General features: G+C 33.9%; 2 protein-coding genes and 1 long non-coding RNA gene across 7 annotated transcripts in view; 2 read left to right on the forward strand and 1 right to left on the reverse strand.

Moving 5' to 3' along the window:
• The window catches only part of LOC128878855 (probable chitinase 10), a 71,910-nt gene extending 68,949 nt beyond the window's left edge, over window positions 1-2,961 (forward strand). The window contains exon 27 of the mRNA XM_054127434.1: window positions 2,803-2,961. Coding sequence (XP_053983409.1) covers window positions 2,803-2,961 — 159 coding nt within the window. The remainder of the gene's footprint in view (window positions 1-2,802) is intronic.
• A 1,874-nt stretch (window positions 2,962-4,835) lies between these two features.
• On the reverse strand, window positions 4,836-11,241 carry LOC128878860 (uncharacterized). Its single transcript, XR_008457515.1, has 3 exons — window positions 11,103-11,241; window positions 6,019-11,021; window positions 4,836-4,973 (listed from the first exon to the last, which is right to left on the reverse strand). It is a non-coding gene; the product is annotated as an uncharacterized LOC128878860 (long non-coding RNA).
• LOC128878856 (solute carrier family 2, facilitated glucose transporter member 1-like) lies at window positions 11,081-21,423 on the forward strand. Of its 5 annotated transcripts, none has more exons than XM_054127437.1 (9): window positions 11,081-11,164; window positions 14,522-14,576; window positions 18,256-18,338; window positions 19,246-19,353; window positions 19,669-19,942; window positions 20,012-20,305; window positions 20,382-20,788; window positions 20,893-21,164; window positions 21,244-21,423. In XM_054127437.1, the coding sequence occupies exons 2-9, from the start codon at window positions 14,561-14,563 to the stop codon at window positions 21,332-21,334; spliced, it is 1,545 nt and encodes a 514-aa protein (XP_053983412.1). In that variant the 5' UTR covers window positions 11,081-11,164; window positions 14,522-14,560; the 3' UTR covers window positions 21,335-21,423. The 5 variants fall into 5 exon arrangements, with proteins under 5 accessions (XP_053983412.1, XP_053983411.1, XP_053983414.1 ...); XM_054127436.1 differs by having other exon boundaries at window positions 11,130-11,226; XM_054127439.1 differs by lacking the exons at window positions 11,081-11,164; window positions 14,522-14,576 and adding an exon at window positions 16,018-16,086.
• The last annotated feature ends 288 nt before the right edge of the window (window positions 21,424-21,711 follow it).

Raw genomic sequence — 21,711 nt, forward strand, 5'->3', positions numbered from 1 at the left:
TACACTGCCAGACAAAACAATTGTGCGTAAGTTGCTAAAGATACTTTTGGGACAACCTAATAATTCCGTAAATTATACAAACAGAATTTCATCTGTTTCACAACTTTAGTAAAATAAATTTTTAATATAATACAAAGATTATTTAGACTAAAACAGAAAAATTATTCTTCTGTTTTAGATATATTTCAAGAAAACTCATTTGTGCCCGCTAATATTTTTTTTATATTTATTTGTTGTGCGTTACTTCAACAAATAACATAGTAAAACTTAGGTTGAAAGTATCAAACTACTTAAATTATTGGATTGACCAAAACACAATCAAGAATATTATTTCTTATATGTATCGTTTTTGTTATGCATCCTCATTCCAGTCCATATCATGACACTGCCACCACTTATTCAGCGATAACTTGAAAATATATTTTCTGTCCTGAAATCATGAACATAGTAGTTTCATTCATTGGAACTATCTAAATTATACTTTTTTATTAGAATACAGAATACAGTCCTCCAATTCTTTTTCCACTGAACACAGCTTTGTGTAAATTATAAACGATTCTCCTTATGCTGAGCATTTAAAGATTTTCGGTGTTTCAGATCTTACATCAAACATATACACTATAACAATACGAGTCACATATTTCTTTTTATTTGTTTTGTCTTATTACTGTTTTAGCAATGTGCTTTACATTTTCTGTAAAGTTAAAAAGTCGCCACTGAATGGCCATTTCTTGATGTTCATTGTTTTCTCTATATGCTTCGGGACCCTTCAATAAATTGTACAATATGTATGTACATTATACAGGGTGAGACATTTGAAACAGGCCACCTGAGTAATTCGCTTACTTTTGGCGATAGAAAAAATGTGTCGAATTAGACTTTGTTTTTGTTAGTTATTATATAAACTGTGATTACTTTTAAAATAATGTTATAAACAAATTATTTTTTTTTTACAAAATTTAGGGTCAGATTTTATATGCAAATAGAAAACCAATGAAACTTTTTCTTAAAAAATTTTTTTCTATCTATGATAGCTTCAAAGATAGCCTATTGCAAGGACGAAAAACGAAAAGGGGTCCCGGACCCCTTTTTCCGCCTATTTTTGCGGGTAATGTCACCTCGTTGCATTACCCGTGTCTTCCGCCTTAAGAACTATGAAAATCGAAAGATTGAATAGCAATCAAAGGGTATAGCCGGATAAGGGGGTCAAAAGTGCCCTTGAGCCAAATTGATCAATGAGCATATCAATTAATATAGTGTTTAAAAAAACCATTTGTAGCAAGTTTCAACCCCGTACCCTTACTGGAAGGGTAGTTACAGGGCAAAATGCAATTCACAGTTTAAGCTGTATAACTTTTGTTGTACTGTATCAAAAATTTTGAACAAAATTACAGTTATTCTACTTTATGGCGTACATGTTTGTGAATTTTTTCAGAATTTTTGACTGCAGAATGAATTTTTAAAAACTTCGAAAAGTTAAAAAATTTTTTTTTTAATAGAAATTATGAAATAACCACATTTATATTTTTACACTACATATTATTCAAATTTTTCGTGCATATTTTGAATATTTTTCATGCATATTTTGCATATGCATGTCACATATTTATCGTGCATAAACTTCCACAGTCTAGTTATGAATTATCAAATTCCGTATGTAAGTTTTGACTTTTCTCCCGTATTCATTTAAACAATGTTCACTTATCTTAATTTATACAATAAAATAAACAGTTCCGACCATATCAGCACGACTCTTCAAAATAGCCTTACTTTGTGAATATTTCTCAACCTTACGTTGGGCCTTTCCAAGGAAAATCCAACTCCATTGGTTTATGATACGTCAATTGCTATTCACAAGCAAAAAAACTCAGAATTTCCTGTTAATCCTTGAGAACTAAAAGTTCCCCTGACTATAAACGTAAATAAACGAAATAACAAAATACTCGCTGAAAATCTCAATAGCAAAGAAAACAAGTCCATAGAATAAGCCTTGCATATCTAAATTCACAACAATGACTCATCTAAAAATTAAGTATTCATTGGTCTTTTTCGACATTTTTTCTAATGTTTCAAGTTTTATATTATTTGATACATATTGATACATACTATTTTGAACATGTATATAATAGCCATTCAATGCAGTAAAAATATCAAAACCCCGAATATATTACTCTTTTACTCACGAAAGGAAAAATCTGAAAAAATTATATATGATAACGATAATAAGGTATTAAAACTGACACAATATGAACATGGTCACATCAAAAATTAAGGTAATAATATAAACAAATATTGGTTTTTGATTTTTCCAACATCGTTGCACCACTTCCATAAATCTGAAAAAATTATAGATTAATAATCATTACAAAACACTAACAGTGTAAAAATATAAACGTGGTCATTTTATAATTACTATTAACAAAAATTATTTTTAAACTTCTCAAATTTTTAAAAAATCCATTTTACAGTGAAAAATTCTGAAAAAAATCACAAATACGTACGCCATAAAGTGTAACATCTGTAATTTTTTTCAAAATTTTTGATACAGTACAACAAAAGATATACAGCTTAAACTGTAAATCGCATTTTGCCCTCTATCTACCCTTCCAGTAAGGGTACGGGGTTGAAACTTGCTACAAATGGTTTTTTTTTAACACTGTATTAAGTGATATGTTCATTGATCAATTTGGCTCAAGGGCACTTTTAACCCCCTTATCCGGCTATACCTTTTCACCTACCTTCACTCTACCATTCACTCTGCATAAAGTGTTCTATTAATCAGTAATTTATGTATATTTCCAGGCTGAATTTATAAATACCCTAAATCTCGGCGGTGCGATGATGTGGTCTCTGGACATGGACGATTTCAGAGGGCGGTGCGGTTACGGTAGATACCCCTTATTGTCAGCAGTCAATCAAGGAATCAGAGGAAACCGTGATCCTAGAATGGACTATACTTGAAAGAGAAGCGAATGCCTCGATAAAACATCAAACACGCGAATGGTTCACAAATGGCAGTTTCCATTAACGTTACGTTCTACTTTCGCGGTTCTTGCTAAATCTCTGATCGCTCAAGAAGACATCGGCTGACGCAGCGATTTCTTCGCTCGCGATGACTTCGCCACTATGGGGCACTAAAACTAAATTTGTTAATATTTTTTTACAATAGTGTCTTTCCAATACCTTGTAAATCTATTTTTATAAAGTTTGGAGATAGAGGTAAGTACTGGAGACGGTTTGAAAACCACATGGTTAGTGATAAGTAGATATAGTTTTTATTCCAGCTTTTAAGCCACGAAATGGACTTGAATTACAATATTTACAATCCACTAAACCATATACACACTCACTCATGCCACCATACTCAATATCTTACATACTAAACTTAAAATTAATAACCCTTAATCTACATACATGGAATCCTTAAACTACCTTTAACATTGACTTTGGTCTCTTTCTATTTTACATTTTTTACTGCCCGTTCCTTTCCTTCCTCTTCTTCTCAATCTTCCTTACCCACTCTGCTACCCTCTCATCCACCCTCCCTTCTACCAACGTTTCCTCTTTTAATTCTCCTCTTTCTAACTCCTGGCAGTCCTCTATGAGGCGTCCCTTTTTCAATTTGCACAAACCGCACTTCCTCTCCTCCTCTTTCAGCCAATATCTGTTTCTCTCTTCTAAATTCCCATACCTTATCCTAGCTATAAGTTTCTGATTATCTCCCTTTCCTGTTTTATTTAAATACTCTGGCCGTAGTCCTGTTGCAATGTATTTATATCTGCTGTTATATGTTGCGTCTCTTATCTTATTCTATTGCACTTGTTTTTGCACTTGGATATCTCTCTCCCTTACCTCTTTCACTACATCTCTCTCTCCTTCTCTTAACTCCTCGACTCTCCGCCGCTGTCTCCTTTTCCTTCAGGCATTCCTTTAACAGCTCCCTGCCGACTCCATTCCTAATCTTCTCTTCAAATCATAAAGCTTTTATCCCCATCCTGATTCTTATTTTCTCCCTTTTTGTTCCCTCTAGGATCATGTATTTTAGTGTACAGAAATCCAAACCTAGACACCACCTTATATATTTTGTTTGTACCCCTTCCAACTCCGACCTCTCCCTCCATCCAAAAACCTCCGCCCCATATAGCATCACTCCCAACACCAAACTATCAAACATTAGAAGCCTTCTTCTAAAGTCTCCTTTGAACTTCCGTTCTCCTATTCCATTATACCTGTCTGATTACAACATTCGCCTTCTTTACTCTCTCTTTTACATGCCTGGCCATATCTCCGTTCCTTTGGAAGTGCACCCCCAAATACACAAACTCTTTCACCGTCTCTAAAACTTTTCCTTTCCACCTCCACACTCGTCTTTTCCCCTCCCACCTCCTTTTTTAAATACCATTATCTTTGATTTTTCTGTGTTTAGGTAACTTTCTTTTATCTAAATATCTTTCTAGTGTTCTTAGCATCTCGTCCTGTTCTTCTGCTCTCTGCTCTATCATTACTATATCATCAGCATATGCCAACGACCAAGCCTTTTCCTTCCCTACGACTATACCTCCTGCTTGCCCTTTTCTCAATACCTCCTCCAGATCCGATATAAATATCGCGAGCAGCATTAGACTTAATGGATAGCCTTGTCTTACTCCTTCTTTTGTCCAGAAACTCCCCGATACTTCTTCCACTCTTACTACATTTTCAACCACATGGTTAGTGTAAACATTGTTCGACATCGATTGACGTTAATCACTTTTCGCCAATGAACTCTTCAACGTGAGTATTGTTAAATTGGCATGTTTTTTTCCAAACAGGAATCAGTTAATCTATTCACTTGAGGCACAGTTAAGTCACAGCCACCTGTTGTACTAGCCGTTCTGAATAATTTAGCAACACCACAGTTGCAATGGTTAAACTTTCCTTCGGGGCACTAAAAATTATTGTCTTCTTTTTTACCATTTAGCAGTTTTTGTTGCCTAGAATTCATAAATCCAAGTTTTAATGTTAGGAATCCATATAATTTTTTATAGGTCTGGATTAGGTACAGAATTTTCATAGTATTTAAAAAAAATATGGCGAATTTCCTCATCACCCCAGAGGTATTACTGTAACGCATTGCCTCTTTTTAAATGTGGATGGTTTGCCAGTAGGTCTATCATCCCACTATATACAATAAAATTAAAAAGAAAAAGTAACAATTATAATATCTGAATAAATAAAAGTCTAAGATAAATGAAGCAATAGAATATTGAATCTTGAAATAAGGTAATAATCAAATGAGAACTAACTGTATTTGTGTTAAAGAATTAATCACAGTATAGAAAATTTCAATTTGATAATTAAACTCTACTTGCTAATCAAAATCTAAACATTCATGATTTTGAATGACCCTTTCTCTACTTCTTTCATGATTATTTCTTGGTGGTAGCACAGACTTTATAAGACAACTTGGAACATTAGGAAAAATAGAGGGTACTGCATTCTGTCCAAGCCTTGGATGCCTTTCTAAAACATTTTTATGTACATTGTTAGAAGATGGTACTTCTTCATATTTTATAGTATCATTCTGAACTAACTGCAGTATATTTTGAAGGTGTCCAATATTTGAGGGGAGCAGCAGTTATCCACTTTGTTTGAAATTCTCCATTTGTCGGAAATTTAAAAAGAGGAACGTAATTATTAGATTTTAAAATGCCCTCATACTTTCCCTTAGCCAGGAACGCAGCAACGCAGTGGCATTGTTAATTTATAAAATCTTACTATGAAAATGAAAAATACAAAATAACTATGTAAAAGGTTATGGCTAGGGTAGATTTTAGATTCTACTAAGTAAGTAACTGTGCCACACACAAAACTAATTAATATAATTAACATAATAAAGAACAAATCTGCTCTCTATTGCGCTACCCTACTTATTTCATAATATCACAGTTCATTTACATTTAACTGTACAAATAAACACAGTTAAAAATTTACTACACCTGCGAAACCATACTGAACCATACTAAATCCCATACTAACTTGAATTCCTGCGTTATTGCCAGATTTACCATCAGTACGGCTAGTACTATAGGTGGCTGTGGTTGAGTGCTTTAACTTGTATCATTGGGTGCTTTCCAATCTTGACAATTTTGTACACAGGATTGCAAAAAGTGTAGCGTTGTGCATGATTCAATTGGAACAAAGTATTTTCTAATCTACTGTCTACCATCAGCACTATTGTAGTTCCTGATCAGCGTATTTCTTAGCTTTTTAGTATTCAACCTCGTGAAAAGGCAAGTGTTATTAAGGCATATTTCATGTAATCGTAACAGTTGTTTGTGAGATTTTTGTAGCAAAACCTACCTACATTATTTAATTATTTGTTTCTCTCAGATATAATATTAAAAATAACACGTATAATGTGTCACAATTCGGCATGAAAGACAATGTCAGAGAAAAGTAAAAAGCAACTGGGTGCTTTCCAATCAGTGATGGGCAAAATTCTAGGCTTCGAATAAATCTGAAGTTTGCCTTTCAAAGACGAAAAAATACCAGCCCGGATCGCGCTTTATACTTTATCACACTTTCGTATTTGTTCAGGAATTGGAAAGCACCCATTGTTGGTTACAGTTGCTACTTATCATCTTCTGACAATGGTACCAAATGGTACTTGGTTAAAGTACCATTAAGTCTTGCTTACCGTTTAGCTTTTAAACGTTTAACGCAGTATATAATTTTTGTTTATCAATCAAATTGTAATTTTTATTCAACAAATGATTATTTATTTTATATTCGTTACCTACAATGTTCTTGTATACATAAGAAATTTAAGCATCTCTGTCATACAACTTATGTACACGTACACTACTGTTGATAAACAGGTAACCCGTGCTCAAATTCGAAAACGAGTAAATATATTCCAATGGAAACCGACATTTGTGGCCTCTTATATCTTGAATAAGTTTATTCGTTATTGACGTAACGGGGTATTACCAGACGCCGAATCGGGAGATACAGTATTCTACAATAGCTCTATTCGTCACAGTAGAGTAGCTAATTACGTAAGTAACGTACCTCAAGTTCATCTCGAAAGAAAAACAGATAATGAATCGACTATGCAGCATCGAGCGTCGTGCACCATGGAAAATTTTCACGAATTATCATCAATTTTTCCGTGTTAGATAAACAAGAGTGTCTCTCGTCTAAGAGAAAGGGAATATCTCTTGCAGAGATAGGCAAAGTTTATTCATATTACCAGTCACGCGTAAAACCAACGTACGATCTTTTCGTGATGTTTATCTAATCGAGGAGTTAAATTTCAGTTTTACTGATTTTTGACTTTCTTTTAATTTTTTGTTTTGGCTTGACGATGCTTTAGTTTCATCTATTTTTTAATTTGTCGACTTTTCAATTCTTTTTATGTTTGCCTGTTTGTCTTTTCATTCATCAATTTTTTATTCGTAGCTCTTTATTATCAAAGAAGTTCGAGATTTTGTTCTTTTTCGTGTTTTATTTAACTTCTTATTCGATCATCGGTAAAATATTTAATCTTGCAATAGAAACTCTTATTTTATAATTCTAGTAATCAATAAAATGTTACTTTTTTTGTTAATTCGTTATCCGGCACTTTTATTCAGATGAGAATATTGCCTATTTCTGGCCCTCTGGAAAGCAATCTGCATCGATCTCACGTGTGCACGTACGCTGTGCGTTTGACGTAGTTAATTATACATATAGTCATTTTTATGGAACACCTGTATTTTAGAAGTATACGACTATTAATACAACATGAGATTACAAACGAAAAACAATGAATTATTCCGGTTGGATTACCTACTTCTGAGTAAAATCCTGTTTAATTGTGAGAGGCATGATTATCTCATAGACCTAAGACTATACATATGTACTAGTGATTCCATTTTCCCGATAAAATATATTTTTCTTATTTTACCAACTCACAGCTGGTAAATTATCGGACAATTAACCATAAAAGTTTTTAATACTATCTAGTGGCTCCATAATAAATGTCTTTAGTGAGAAGTATGACGTGGGGTGCATAAATTTTAAACAGTATTTTGTAATATAACACTTTTAATTTCATTATTTCAAAAATTAATTTAAATTGAAATAATAATCTTAATCGTAACGATTGTAAAACAAAATATTTGATTAATTGTCTTGTAGAAATATATTTTGCCGATTAATTAGCCAAATATTAGGTTGTCCTAAAAGTTTCTTCCATTTCATTAATAAGTAATGCATACACAATATTTTATGTCTAATGTTACGTTATTGAATTGCTTACGATTCATTTTGCTCCACTGCTGTTACAACATTAACATCTAAGAAATCAGGTTGTCTATTTATATAAACATTGCCGCACAAAATAACTGAGTGCAAGTCACGGAAGAAACTTTTGGGACAACCTAATACTTTACCAGTAAATAACTGAACAATTGTCCTCCTGAATCACTAATATAGACGAAGTCTGAATTGCCTTTATAGTCAAGCGTGGTATTGATAGTAGACGTAAGGGAATTGTTGCATTGGCCTTGGCAATCTTCAATTTTAGTAGAGTTACTGTGTAGTATTTGGTTGCTAATATTGCAATGTAAAGGGACACCCCGTTTATACAGATATTTGCTTTCAGGAAATTCCAACAAAAACTTTACTGTCTGGCTTCTCAGCAATGTATCTGATAGCATTACGCTATAACCCACATACAAGTCATGAACTGTAAATGTATTCAGTTAATATAACTATCACAGAATTTGTCTTATGCTCTTAAATATATAGATCAGCTTTTTGAGAAGCATCCCTATGAAATTTCTGTGCCCCAGACATAGAGACAAGAAAATATGCATTGTGTTTATTGTAATTCTTTCAAACTTATATTACATTTATTAATTTTAAATGATTGATTCGTTAATAACATCCATTAAATGTAACAAATTATATAAAAGGACTTTGTTTACAAACTAAATATTTACGAAACTCGTGAAAATTAAAGTAGCATATTTTGTATAATATTTTTTAAGTAAAATACAGAAATGAGAACATTTATCAAATGAGATATGTAAATGTAATATTTAAGACGACACAAGGTGAATATATCTCTACATTAAATCTTGATTAAATCTTGATAAATCTAGTAATATACAAAATAATATATATATGCTTTTCTACAATAAAAACTCTCATTTGTACCTCCATTCTCATTCATTTAATTAAACGACAGTTTATCATAGAGATATTATAGATAGAGCAGGGGAGACATAAGCCTACCTGTAAGTACAAAACTCCCTAGTTCCAAAACTGCAGACTTTCCAGGTACATCACTTCCTGGGTCACACGACATAGGTCTAACTATTACAACCTAGCAGAGTCCTTGGCAAGAACAGGAATTATCAAGGATAGTAAATGCTCGTGCGGCCATCCTAAACAAACGCTTAACCACATATTATGAGACTGTCCCAAGTACTTGAATACCAGACAACAAATGATCACCTCGCTGGCTCAACATGGATGGAGACCTCCATACTCCATAGAACCTTTTCTCCAAGGACCCAATACCACAGCAGTGAAAATAATAACTAAGTTTCTGCAAACCAACAACCTTAACATATAACCGTTACCAAAATCGAAATCACTCTACCCATCAGTTCACAACTCCATTAAACAAACACTATACCTACACACCCACAACTCTACTTTCCTATACACGATTTGTAACCGTATTGTAATGTAAAATGTAAATAAAAATGTAATATACTTTAATTGTAATTGTCAGTTTATGGATCATTATCGAGTCCAAAGCTTAATAAAAAAAAAAAGAGAGAAAAAACTGCGCCACTTTATCTATCTCCGTGCTTTTATTAATGCGAATGTAAAATGTATCTATAATAATTAAAAGTACAAACGATATCCATTTACCGTTGACATAAAAATGCGCTGGTAAATAGAGACAGGCAGGGTATCGCGATTTTCTTTTTTCTTTTAGTTGTAGTACAGCCAGAGATCTGACTCTTTCACTCTATCGGGGCCGGTGTTAGGGGAGGAGGCGCGGTCGGGCAACCGCACGGGGCGCCAGATTTTTGGGGGCGTCGCAGTCCGGTATCCCTGGTATACGAATATATCGATATACAGGGTGTCCCAAAAATGTTGTAATACTTTGAAAGGGATGATTCGGGAGGTGATTTGAAACAACTTTTCCTAAGCGAAAATGTTGTCCGAGGTGCTAACAGACATATAAATGATGATAATATTATTATTAAATAATACTAATACTAACAGAAATTATGTAATACAAGTAGAAAAGATTAATACAGGGTGTCCCAAAAATATTGTAACACATTGAAAGAGGTGGTTCAGGAGGTGATTTGAAACAACTTTTTCCTTTGCAAAAATGTCAGATGGGGCTTGGTCAAGGAGATATTAACAGAAAACCCCGACCAATCAGAGCGTGCGTATATCGTTGGAGCGCCCGCGGTAGCGTATGAGCGTGGCCGCCTATCGCGTAGCCTACGCTCAACCGGCATACTCGCGCTCTGATTGGTCGGGGTTTTTGCTTAATATCTCCTCAACGAAGTCTCGGACAACATTTTCGCTAAGGAAAAAGTTGTTTGAAATCACCTCCTGAACCACTCCTTTCAAGGTGTTACAACGGTTTTGGGACACCCTGTATACACCCCTGAAGGAGCGCCACGATAATCTTGATCGGGGCGCCAATTTTGTTAAAACCGGCCCTGCATTCTATCTATAATATCTTTATGTAACTTACTCCTCTGTGCTGCGCTACCTAGTTTAAAAATTAGTCTTAGATCCATAAATAGAAAATAAATATTCTGCTTTGTTTATAACGAACACCTTTCCATTGTTATCCTGGCCGGATACTGTTGATAATGATAACTAGATCCCTCCTACATCGTCCATCTCTCCTCTCGACGCCAACGCGCAGGGAGTAATGACGAACTGTCGAACTATAATTCGATACGAGCGTCGGTAAATTCATGTAAAAGTTACCTCTTTCTCGCGCGAATATCCTGTGAAAATAGGTTGACAAGGTTAGAATTAATTACGCTGAACAAGAAATGAGTAATGCCAAGTTGAATGGAGAGGCATACCAGATACCATTGGTGGGAGGTTGTGTCTTCTGAATTCACTTCCAGCGGCGAAGTATTACTCGGTAAGTAACGTGACGAAGTGGTTGTGCATTCTGGGACTAAACACGTCCGACGAAAACGAATAGTAAGTAATCCTATATTCCACATTGCTTAATTTATTATTTTGTTAGTTTCATCTTAAAATATTTGGTATGGTTATGAAAAAATATTTATGCGTATATAATCCACAATATCATACTATTATAATAATCGTCAATTATTATTACTGTAATAATTATTCATATTTTTAATCATGTTTTCTTACAAAATTTTAGTGTCATTTTCATTCTTCAATTTGAATTAATCCTGTATATTTCTGAAGAAAGCGCTTTAAAGATTTTTATTTCTAATTGCACCAAATATTTAACATTTGTATCATTACTCGTTTTTATTGTCACTATCCCCTGTCCAAATTCTTATTTCACATGAAAGCTTCGCATAACGAATAAAAAATAAACACCCAGAGAATAAGATTTATAACAATATAAATTATTTTTTATTCCAATATAAATACAAATTTTTCAAGAATTTGTCTTAAATTAAATTTAAGTTGGATTTAAGTTGTAAACGATGCAACCAAGATAATATAAAACCCGATTATAACATTTGCCGCAGACACAGTTAATAAAGAGACAAAGAAACAAAAATAAGGAAATTTTTAAAACTGGACAAAACATGTTTATTGAATTTGTTTATTTCTTGACACTGTTGCGGAATTCAACTTACACATGCAAAGTTATGCGGCAAGCCGGTGTTAGTCGAGCGATATGGCGTAATACTATTCCGTGACAATGTTTAATCACGTGTCACTCATTAGTGATAAACAGAATTTTATTTTGAATACTATAGAATAAATAAAACCAAATTCATTCGCGATATTTTTTCGATCGATTAGTTACATACATAATGTTTTACTCCGTCAACGTAAAATGCAACTTGATAGTTTGGTGCAAAATTTAAATTTTATTAAATAAGTAACGAGTACAATTTAGTTCATATTTAACTAATTACTCGAAATTTGTATCTAAATAAAATTCTTGTCTTACTTGTTCATTTATCTTATTCTTGATTCTTAAGACAATCGGAAATTAAATCAGTACTTTTTTTAAATTAAAGTTATAAATCTTTTGGGTGGTGCATGAATATATATACAAATGATCAAGCTTTCTACATGAAAATTTCTATTACTTATGAATGATCAATTTTACAAAGTTTAATTTTCTTCCTATTTTTACGACATACGTACACTGTTTATACTTTTACCATTTTATTACTTTTTGTGTTGATTTGTGTTACCATATTTTATATTGTTTAATAATTATTCGCTAAAATGTATCCGAATAATGAATGTATGTATGTAAATTATCACGCACTGTTGGTATTTATTTTAATAAAAAAAGTTTATCTACAATGTAATAAATAAGATAAAAGCATTGAAAATTTCCATATAAAATCAACCATTTCATTTTCCAATGATTAAATACCGTTCTAATTTACGATAATGTTCTAAACTTTCGCCGTTGTCCGTTATGAGACAACGTGTATAGATGCAGGGTCTCCCAAAAATGTTGGAAGTCGTTGAAAGGGGTGGTTCGGGTGGTGATTTGAAACAACTTTTTCCTTAGCGAAAATGTTGTCCGAGGCTTCGTTAAGGAGATATTAACGGAAAACACTGACCAATCAGAGCGCGCGGATACCGATGTAGCGGCCGCGGTAGCGTAGGCTACGCGCTAGACGGCCGACCAATCAGAGCGCGAGTATGCCGGTGGAGCGCCCACGGTAGCGTATGACCGCGGTCGCTTAGTGCGTAGCCTTCGCTACCGCGGGCGTTACATCGGTATACGCGCGCTTTGATTGGTCAGTGTTTTCCGTTAATATCTTCTTAACGAAGCCTCGAACAACATTTTCGCTAAGGAAAAAGTTGTTTCAGATCACCCCCCAAACCACCCCTTTCAAAGGTATTACAACATTTTTCGGACATCCTGTATTACTTTCTTTCTTAACTACGTAAAGATTTAAAAATTCAATTAGGAACGCGCAAAGGAAGAATTATTTTATTCGTTTTTCACAAGCAAGAATCAAGCTAAAATGATATTTTTGTAATAACATCAACATTTAATCCCTTAACCTATAAGTACGTGCGAGACTCGTAGTCTTGTATTTGGGCCAATTGTAAATATTACGGTCTTGGCCTGTAGTACATTGGTCGCGCCAATCGTAAACATTACAAGCATGGCCCGTAGTACGAAGGTCGCGATTTGTAATGTGATCACAATCAGTTACATGTTATTCTTGGTTGCTAATTTTTTATTATTGACTTTTGTGTAAATGCTTAATATGTTTTTGATTTATGTTATATTTTATTAATTGATAATAAACCTTTTGTAGTATTATATCTACCACAATTATTATTATACATCAGGTTGTAATTACTTATCAAATATTTCACAAAATTAAACCAATTGTATATTACACATAAAGTAGTGCACGGTTGGTACAACTTAGGTCCGATTTACCAAACCGCGCAATGGCTCAAACGCTGAGCGATCTTGTTTACATTTTGGGCCCAGACTGTTGGAACGGAAATCGTAGGTTAAGGGGTTAACTTTCATGAAACATTCTAGAAAATAAAGGACCCTTAGTCCCTGATAAGTCTCGATCGGTCCCTGGCTTTGTAAACAAATTTTGCGATACAACGCGAATATTACATTTATTATATAAACACGGGCCTTTTCGTAATTCGTTTGGCCTCATTGCGTGTATAACCGTTAACTGTAATTTGAGAAGAATTTAGAATGTGAATACAGCGCCAGAGAACAAAGGTAATGACGTTACGACCCTTTGCACATGTGATACTGTGTAAACATAGTCGAGAAGAAGAAGGGTCTTCTGAGCAGGGCCGGCGTTAGGGGGTGGCGCGCCCGGGGCGCTAGATTTGTGGAGGGCGCCGCGGCCCGGTGTCCCTGGTATGCGAATATACCATTATTGTCTCATTGTCTCTTCTGTGTTATGTGGTTTAACAATTTTTACAATCTAAATACAGATTCATCGTTTGATATTATTCCCTTGTTCTTTTTTCTTAAAAATTGTAATCCCCGAATGGGCGCCACGATAATCTTGCCCAAGGCGCCAATATTGCCAAAACCGGCACTGCTTCTGAGTGCATCGTTAATGGTAGTTTCCTATTAAAATTACTCAAATTATCGAGAGCTCAAAATACTGATCGATCGATAAATTTCAATAATTGAATCATGTCATCCATGACTCTGGCAAGTGCTAGTGACACGTAGTCAACTGTCTGTTTCAATCGTAAACATTCGATTCTAACATAAGTACAAATATAGCTAAGGTATTTAAAAAAAATTTGTTTCTTCGCGTAGATTGCTGTGTCAGCGTTCTCACAGTGATAAATCGAGGACATGGTTGACTACAAAAGTACGTACAAAACAATTAACACATATTATTTATGATTATCCATAAGCAGCTTCGTTTAACATTGTCATGTAGTAAATCAAGTGTAGCGCAGCACTGTTTTCGCCTAACTATAGCACTTTTGTGAGGATATGAGAAAGTCAGAATAACATTATTTCAATAATTACTTTTATAGAAGTTAATTCTTTTCCACTGGATGGTTCTCCGAAGTGATGGACTTTATTATCGTATACGTACACTAGACAATGCAGAACTTTTCCCAACATTTTTGGAAAGCCATTGCCACCAGTACAGATTGGTCAAGAGCAAACACCGCGTAAAGCATTCCGTGCAACCGTCGACAGTCTCCCGCGCATCTAGTTTACGCACAACGGTACATCTGTTTCTTAGCTAGTGACGTTAGTATTGTTAGATTCTGCAACATTTTTCTCCTCGTCTTACGTATCATAAATACTTTTACAATGTACACTTTACTAAACGCGCACTTTTCATAAACTACACATAATAACATGGCTTTAGCATCTACGATGTTCGTACTCCTGTGAAACATGTTATTTTGTGGATTCGGGCGATCCGCATCTCCTCCATGGTTGGAAATGCTCGAAAGCAAACGCCGTTTACGACCACCCGCCGGCAGATACTCCAAAGGGATAATATGGGTGACCATAGTTAATATTAGTTCCTTAATATTCATCCAAGTTTTTATGCTTTTTTTTGTTGTATCTTGATGAAAATATATGCAATATATTGGCGAGATTTTTCTGATAAAAATGATATCAAACACGACGCAATTCAGACAATTTTGAGTTTCACTTATAATAAGTAATAGATTTTGTTACGGCTTATATACAGGGTGTCCCAAAAGTGATTGTAACACCTTGAAAGGAGTGGTTCGGGAGATGATTTGAAACAACTATTTCCTTAGCGAAAATGTTGTCTGAGGCTTCTTTGAGGAGATATTAACGGAAAACACTGACCAATCAGAGCGCGAGTATGCTGGTGGAGCGCTCGCGGTAGCGTATGAGCGCGGCCGCCTATCGCGTAGCTTACGCTCCATCGGCATACTCGCGCTCTGATTGGTCAGTGTTTTCCGTTAATATCTCCTCAACGAAACCTCGGACAACATTTTGGCTAAGGAAAAAGTTGTTCCAAATCACCTCCCGAACCACCCCTTTCAAGGTGTTACAACATTTTTCGGACACCCTGTACAGAGGTTCAAAGTTGACGAAATTTCATGCTCCCTGATATCGTGAAAAGTGGCGCATGTTTATTGTGTCACAGAAAGTTTATCCTCAATAGATTCATATGTAAATCATTTTACCATAAAAGTAGATGTTAGAAACATAAACTTTCCACAAGAACAAAGTAAAATATCTTTGGATTCACTATTGTAATTCCCTTCTCAATATGGTATAAATTTTAGTTATCTTTCGATGCATCGGAAGGAAAACAAAGATGATAGTCACCGAGTGACACGCTCTGCCAAGTTTCTTGATGTAAAGTAACATGTCAGGTATGATATCCAATTGATAAAACTTGTGCAAATTTGCGCCATTTTAAGTTATTTAAATTTAAAGTCCATGCTTATAAGGAAAAGAAGACTGTTTACGTGGCATTAAAACAAACCTTATTATCCTTAATCTTAATTTAACATTCATTTATTATTGTTATTTCTGCCAATGTATTCTAACTATGTTGCCCTATAAACCTAGAAATGCTATTTCATACAAAATTCATAATAATTTAATATTTTTAATATACATGTCAACCATAATGGATCTGCCGTTTTGAATTTTGCAATTCTGATACTAGATTCGTAATTTGCGGCCCAAATAACTCTAAAATATCAAGTTTCATGAAAATGTAACAACTTTTTAATATACGTGTCGGCCATATTGCATCCGCCATTTTGAATTTTGAAATTCTGATACCAGATTCGTAATTTGCGATCCAAATAACCCTAAAATACCAAGTTTCACGAACATCCGAAAACTCCTAATTTTGGCCAGATTTTTAGCCATCCGGACCACTGTGCGACGCAGTCCGGTGTCCCTAGTATACGAATATACCGATATACAGGATGTCCCAAAAATGTTGTAACACCTTGAAAGGGGTGGTTCGGGAGGTGATTTGAAACAACTTTTTCCTTAACGAAAATGTTGTCCGAGGTTTCGTTATGAAGATATTAACAGAAAACCCCAACCAATCAGAGCGCGCATATACCGTTGGAGCGCCCGCGGTAACGTATGAGCGCGGCCGCCTATCGCGTAGCCTACGCTCAACCGGCATACTCGCACTCTGATTGGTCGGAGTTTTCTCTTAATATCTCCATAACGAAGCGCCGAACAACATTTTCGCTAAGGAAAAAGTTGTTTCAAATCACCTCCCGAACCAGTTCTTTCAAGGTGTTACAACATGCCCTACAACCGGCCCTGGGTATGATGCAATTGAATAGACAAATCCCCACATTTTAGTTACATCATGACAATACATTATCTGGTAATTAATTACCATTTTTTTATTTATAATAATAGTAAACGCAAACTCGCGACTATAATAGTAAACGCGAATTCCGAATTCATTACCCATTTTCTTCCGTGATAGCGATATTTTATCTGAACTCTTTAAATTCATTTCTCGATAGACCAACTAACACTCACGCGCAATCGTTTATCACAAGGCATCTGCTCTTGCGATTATTATTTATAAAAGTTAGTATAACGGATAGAGTAATAATTCAGTAGATTTAATTTATCGAGTTTATATTTAAAATAAAAAAATACAGTGAAAAATTCGAAGAAGTGCAGTTAGGGCGCGAATACTCTCAAAAAAATAACAAAAATTACATCGTTGGAACCACACTAAAGCATTGTGTGTACTATTGTATTGTAAGAATACTTACCGGTCACATGTGACTGATCACACGTTACTTTCCTTAAGAAAGGTGATTCAATAATGGCACACGATGATAACGTAAACGTGCACACTCACTTGTACCTATGTATATATTTTTCGGTTGTTCGCACAAAGTCAATTAGAGTCAGGTTGTATCACGGCCGAGGTAGTAAACCCTCGCGTAAATCAACGAGAATCAAAAGATTTGTCGATCCGTTTTTTTCGTGCAATAACAAAACCACATGTCGACAACAACGCGTCCGTATTGCCATCAACTTCTTGATTCTGGTTTGTATTATATTTACTGTCTCGATTTTCAACTTTATGTCAGTGACACGTGCTGGACCTACCTTCAGAAAACTTGTCGTATTACCTAGTATCACTAAAAATAAACAGTAGTGTAGTTACTCAACTTGCGCGTACAACGGTATTGACCAATCGGAAAGATCGAAACACACCTTCACATTTGAATAGAATGGATAAGTTTTTTTTTAAGCCAATGTACATAACATGGTGTTAGGTAATATTTGTCGAAAATTTGTTGCATCGTTATTCGAATTTCATTCGATTTAACGGCATCCTGAAATATTTGTTTGTTGTGTCGTACCTTCGAATATAATATTTTGATATTAAAAATTATTTACGTACCTAGATGCGCGTGGCCAAATTTGTTTAAAACAATTGTATCTTTTATGATAGGTGTTACGATTCCAACAAGAAGGGTAGGATTTTTTTTTTTGAAATTTGTACAAAAATATTTTGATTTAATCGTTGATCTTAATCGCAGGCAATCATACAGCCGTACTTACGGATGTCACAGACGCTGAACTTTCCCGTCAACCTACCTCGAACAATCATGATGAAAGATCGGTAAGTACAAATAGATACAACGATAAATCAAAAGCTTGAGCTGTTTATTTATTTCATGTTTTCGATTATTGGAATGTTTGTATAACCTCATGAAATATCTCTGTAAGAGAATTCATAGAAAGATGAAGTATAATTTTCATTGCTAAAATATTTTTCACTCTTTATTTAGCTCGTATTTAGAAAGAAATTGTAATATTTCTACGCGAGAAATGTAAATTGTTCTACAAGTTTGCTGAGTATAATGGTATTTGATTTAGCACAACTGTCTCACATAATTTAGTGTCTGCATTAGATGACGAACTACTTCAATGTAAGAAAATTTATGAAGAGTCATATATGATAACGTCATTTAAACATGCTTCTGATTGTCAGACTATTTTTTGCATTTCCATTATTTGAACTCGTATTTATGAAAGGATCAGTATGTTCCTAAGCAAGGAATGTAAATTAGTAAATAGGCAAAATGTTTGTCAAATACAGCAATATTTGATTAAGTGTAGTTGTCTTATATAATTTAGTATCTTTACATGTGGTTTCTTTCTTCTGTATGAGTAGCGATATCATAAATGTATACAATGAATGAAAAAAATGAATATCCATAAACGCAACTTTATATCTGTGCATCGGAATTAAGTTATACATTCCACTAACATTATAATTATTTTAGCTAGGATTGAGAGTAATTGAATAATTGAATACTTACTGTTTTAAATTTTAAATATTTAAGTATTTGAATATTACTATTTGACCACTACTATTGAATATTAAAGGTGGAAATTAAAGGAGGTCTAGTTTCTTTCGCAAAAGAAACAAAATTAGTTATTTAATTTTGATCTTAAACTTTTTATTCATAAATATCTTTTACAGATAAATACAAAAAATATATGTTAAAATTGATTTCATTTAGGAACCTGGTGGTTGGACTATTATACTCGTTCTCGCAGGTGTTACTAGTTGCCTTGGATCAGCAGTTCCAGCAGGATTTAACATAGGAGTAGTAAATAATGCAGTTCATGTTAGTATTGCTTCTTCAATTCTGCAAAGACTGATACAAAGTGATCTTGCTGAATACAATGAAGAAAAATTAAATTTTATAATACTATCCCTGTTCGTTTTGCAAGATAAAATAGCATCTATTTAATACTGAAGCCTCAAACCTCAAAATTTTAAATAGCTGCCTTTCTTTAAGCTTACTTTTCAAGAGGAAATTAAAGTCGATTCAAATTTTCAATCTGTATTTCTTTCAGGTTCATTTTGTATATCTTTTACGATAGTTAAGTAATTAGCCTAACATGTTAAGAAATTTTATAAGTATATATGTATATTGCAGTTGATAACAAGGTTTTGCAATGAAAGTATTAGAGAAAGATACGATGTCGATATTTCCGATAATGGTCTAAGAGTAATATGGTCTGTCGTTGTTTCAATTTTTCTTATTGGTGGTGTAACTGGCTCGTTTCTTGCCAGCTGGTTAGCAGATAGATATGGTAGAAAAAAGACACTTTACATTGGAAACATATTTGGCATTATAGGAGCTGTAATGTTTTTCTTAGTGCGTTTGTTAAATTCAATTGAACTACTTTTAGTAGGTCGATTAATTGTGGGTAAGTTTTAATATGCCGATAGTGCTTACAAATGAAAAGTTTACATTTAAATTCATCTATTTTTCTTAGGCCTCTCTGGAGGTGTCGCTACATGTGTAGTACCAATGTACATGGCAGAAATAGCACCTCTCAGATTGAGAGGTGCTGTTGGCGTCCTCTGTCAATTAGGACTTACATGTGGAGTGTTTTTAGGTCAAATTGCAGGACTCGATACAGTTCTAGGAACTGAAACTTCTTGGCCATTTATGTTAGGATTATTTATTCCGCTATGCGTGTGTGCCTTAGTACTTACAATTGTTGTTTTACCAGAAAGTCCCAAGTATTTGTTTATAATTAGAGAGCAGAAACAAAAGGCTTTGGACGGTTAGTGTCTACTAGTATCATCATAATAAGTAATGCAACTATATTTGTAATCATATCAATTACATCGATATTTTAGAACTCAGGAGGATACGTAATATGGACACAATGCTTCTACAAACGGAAATTTCGAATTTAAACCAAGAAATAGAGAAGAAAACAACATCTGAACCTTGGACTATCAAACGCATAATGATGGATCCCAGTTTGAGGCTCCCTTTATTTTTAGTTTGTCTAATACAATTTGGACAACAAATGAGTGGTATAAATGTTATTTTTTATTATTCAAACTCTATATTTCATGATGCTGGACTTGGTACTGCTGGAGCGCAATATGCTACTCTTGGAACTGGTGTGATTAATATTGTTATGGCTCTTGTTTCTGTACCAGTAATGTCATCTTTAAACAGGAGATGTGTCTTCCTTAGTAGTAATTATTTATGTTTTGGATGTTTGGTGATTTTATGTATTTCCATCCAATTAATTGTAAGTGAAAATAATTTATAACAAAACAAAATTGGGAATTCGGATACAACTTTCAACATATAGGAATGTATATGTTTATATAATAATTATTTGTCTTCTTGCAGCGTGTATCATCGTGTATGCCATTTGTGTGTATAGTATCTATACTGGCTTATGTGTTATTTTATGGAATTGGTCTCGGTCCAATACCATACTTCATTGGATCTGAATTATTCGACGTTGGCCCCAGACCAATAGCTATGGCACTTGGCAGTGTCTTTAATTGGGGTGGAAATTTTTTAGTTGGAATGATGTTTCCAATAATAGATCTGATTATAGGAGCATATACTTTCTTAATATTTGCTGGATTTCTTTTAATTTTAGGACAAGTTATTAGGTACGTAATAACGAATTAAATAATCATATAGTTGTATTAACAAGTGATTTAAGACTTAATGTAATACTAACGCACTTAGGATATATTTACCTGAGACCAGAGGTAGGAGTACGATGGAGATCGCGTCATCCGTAAGTCAAGGTTTTAAGTCCAGACCAAATGAAACGTAAATTGAACACTATAATTTTACATAATATACATATAATTATATGGATAATAACATATGTATAATAACATATAATTATACAGTGCACTATAATTTTTCTCTACCACTTTTCTACAAATAATTACATTTAAAATGAGTGATTTGTAAATTTTATACGAAGATTCTCGTATATATATTAAATATACATTATATTTAAATATATATATTAAATATATATTATATTTAAATATATATATATTAAACTCTTACTATAACATCGACTTCCCAGAGAGTATTTACTGTAAATCTTTTTACAAATGTGTACTGTATTCTTAAGTTATTCAGATGGGTTGGAAACGAGGACATTATCGTAAATTTATAGTGAAGTAAACATAAGGTTTT

This window comes from Hylaeus volcanicus, chromosome 6 (genome assembly GCF_026283585.1).
Source record: "Hylaeus volcanicus isolate JK05 chromosome 6, UHH_iyHylVolc1.0_haploid, whole genome shotgun sequence".
NCBI lineage: Eukaryota > Metazoa > Arthropoda > Insecta > Hymenoptera > Colletidae > Hylaeus > Hylaeus volcanicus.

Bases quoted from the DNA above. Each gene is read 5' to 3' on its own strand.
- LOC128878856 (XM_054127435.1), top strand. From the start codon at position 17,711: ATGTCGACAACAACGCGTCCGTATTGCCATCAACTTCTTGATTCTG. The intron at 20,306-20,381 runs GTTAGTGTCTAC...TCGATATTTTAG, and splicing joins GAAACAAAAGGCTTTGGACG to AACTCAGGAGGATACGTAAT. The intron at 20,789-20,892 runs GTAAGTGAAAAT...GTCTTCTTGCAG, and splicing joins GTATTTCCATCCAATTAATT to CGTGTATCATCGTGTATGCC.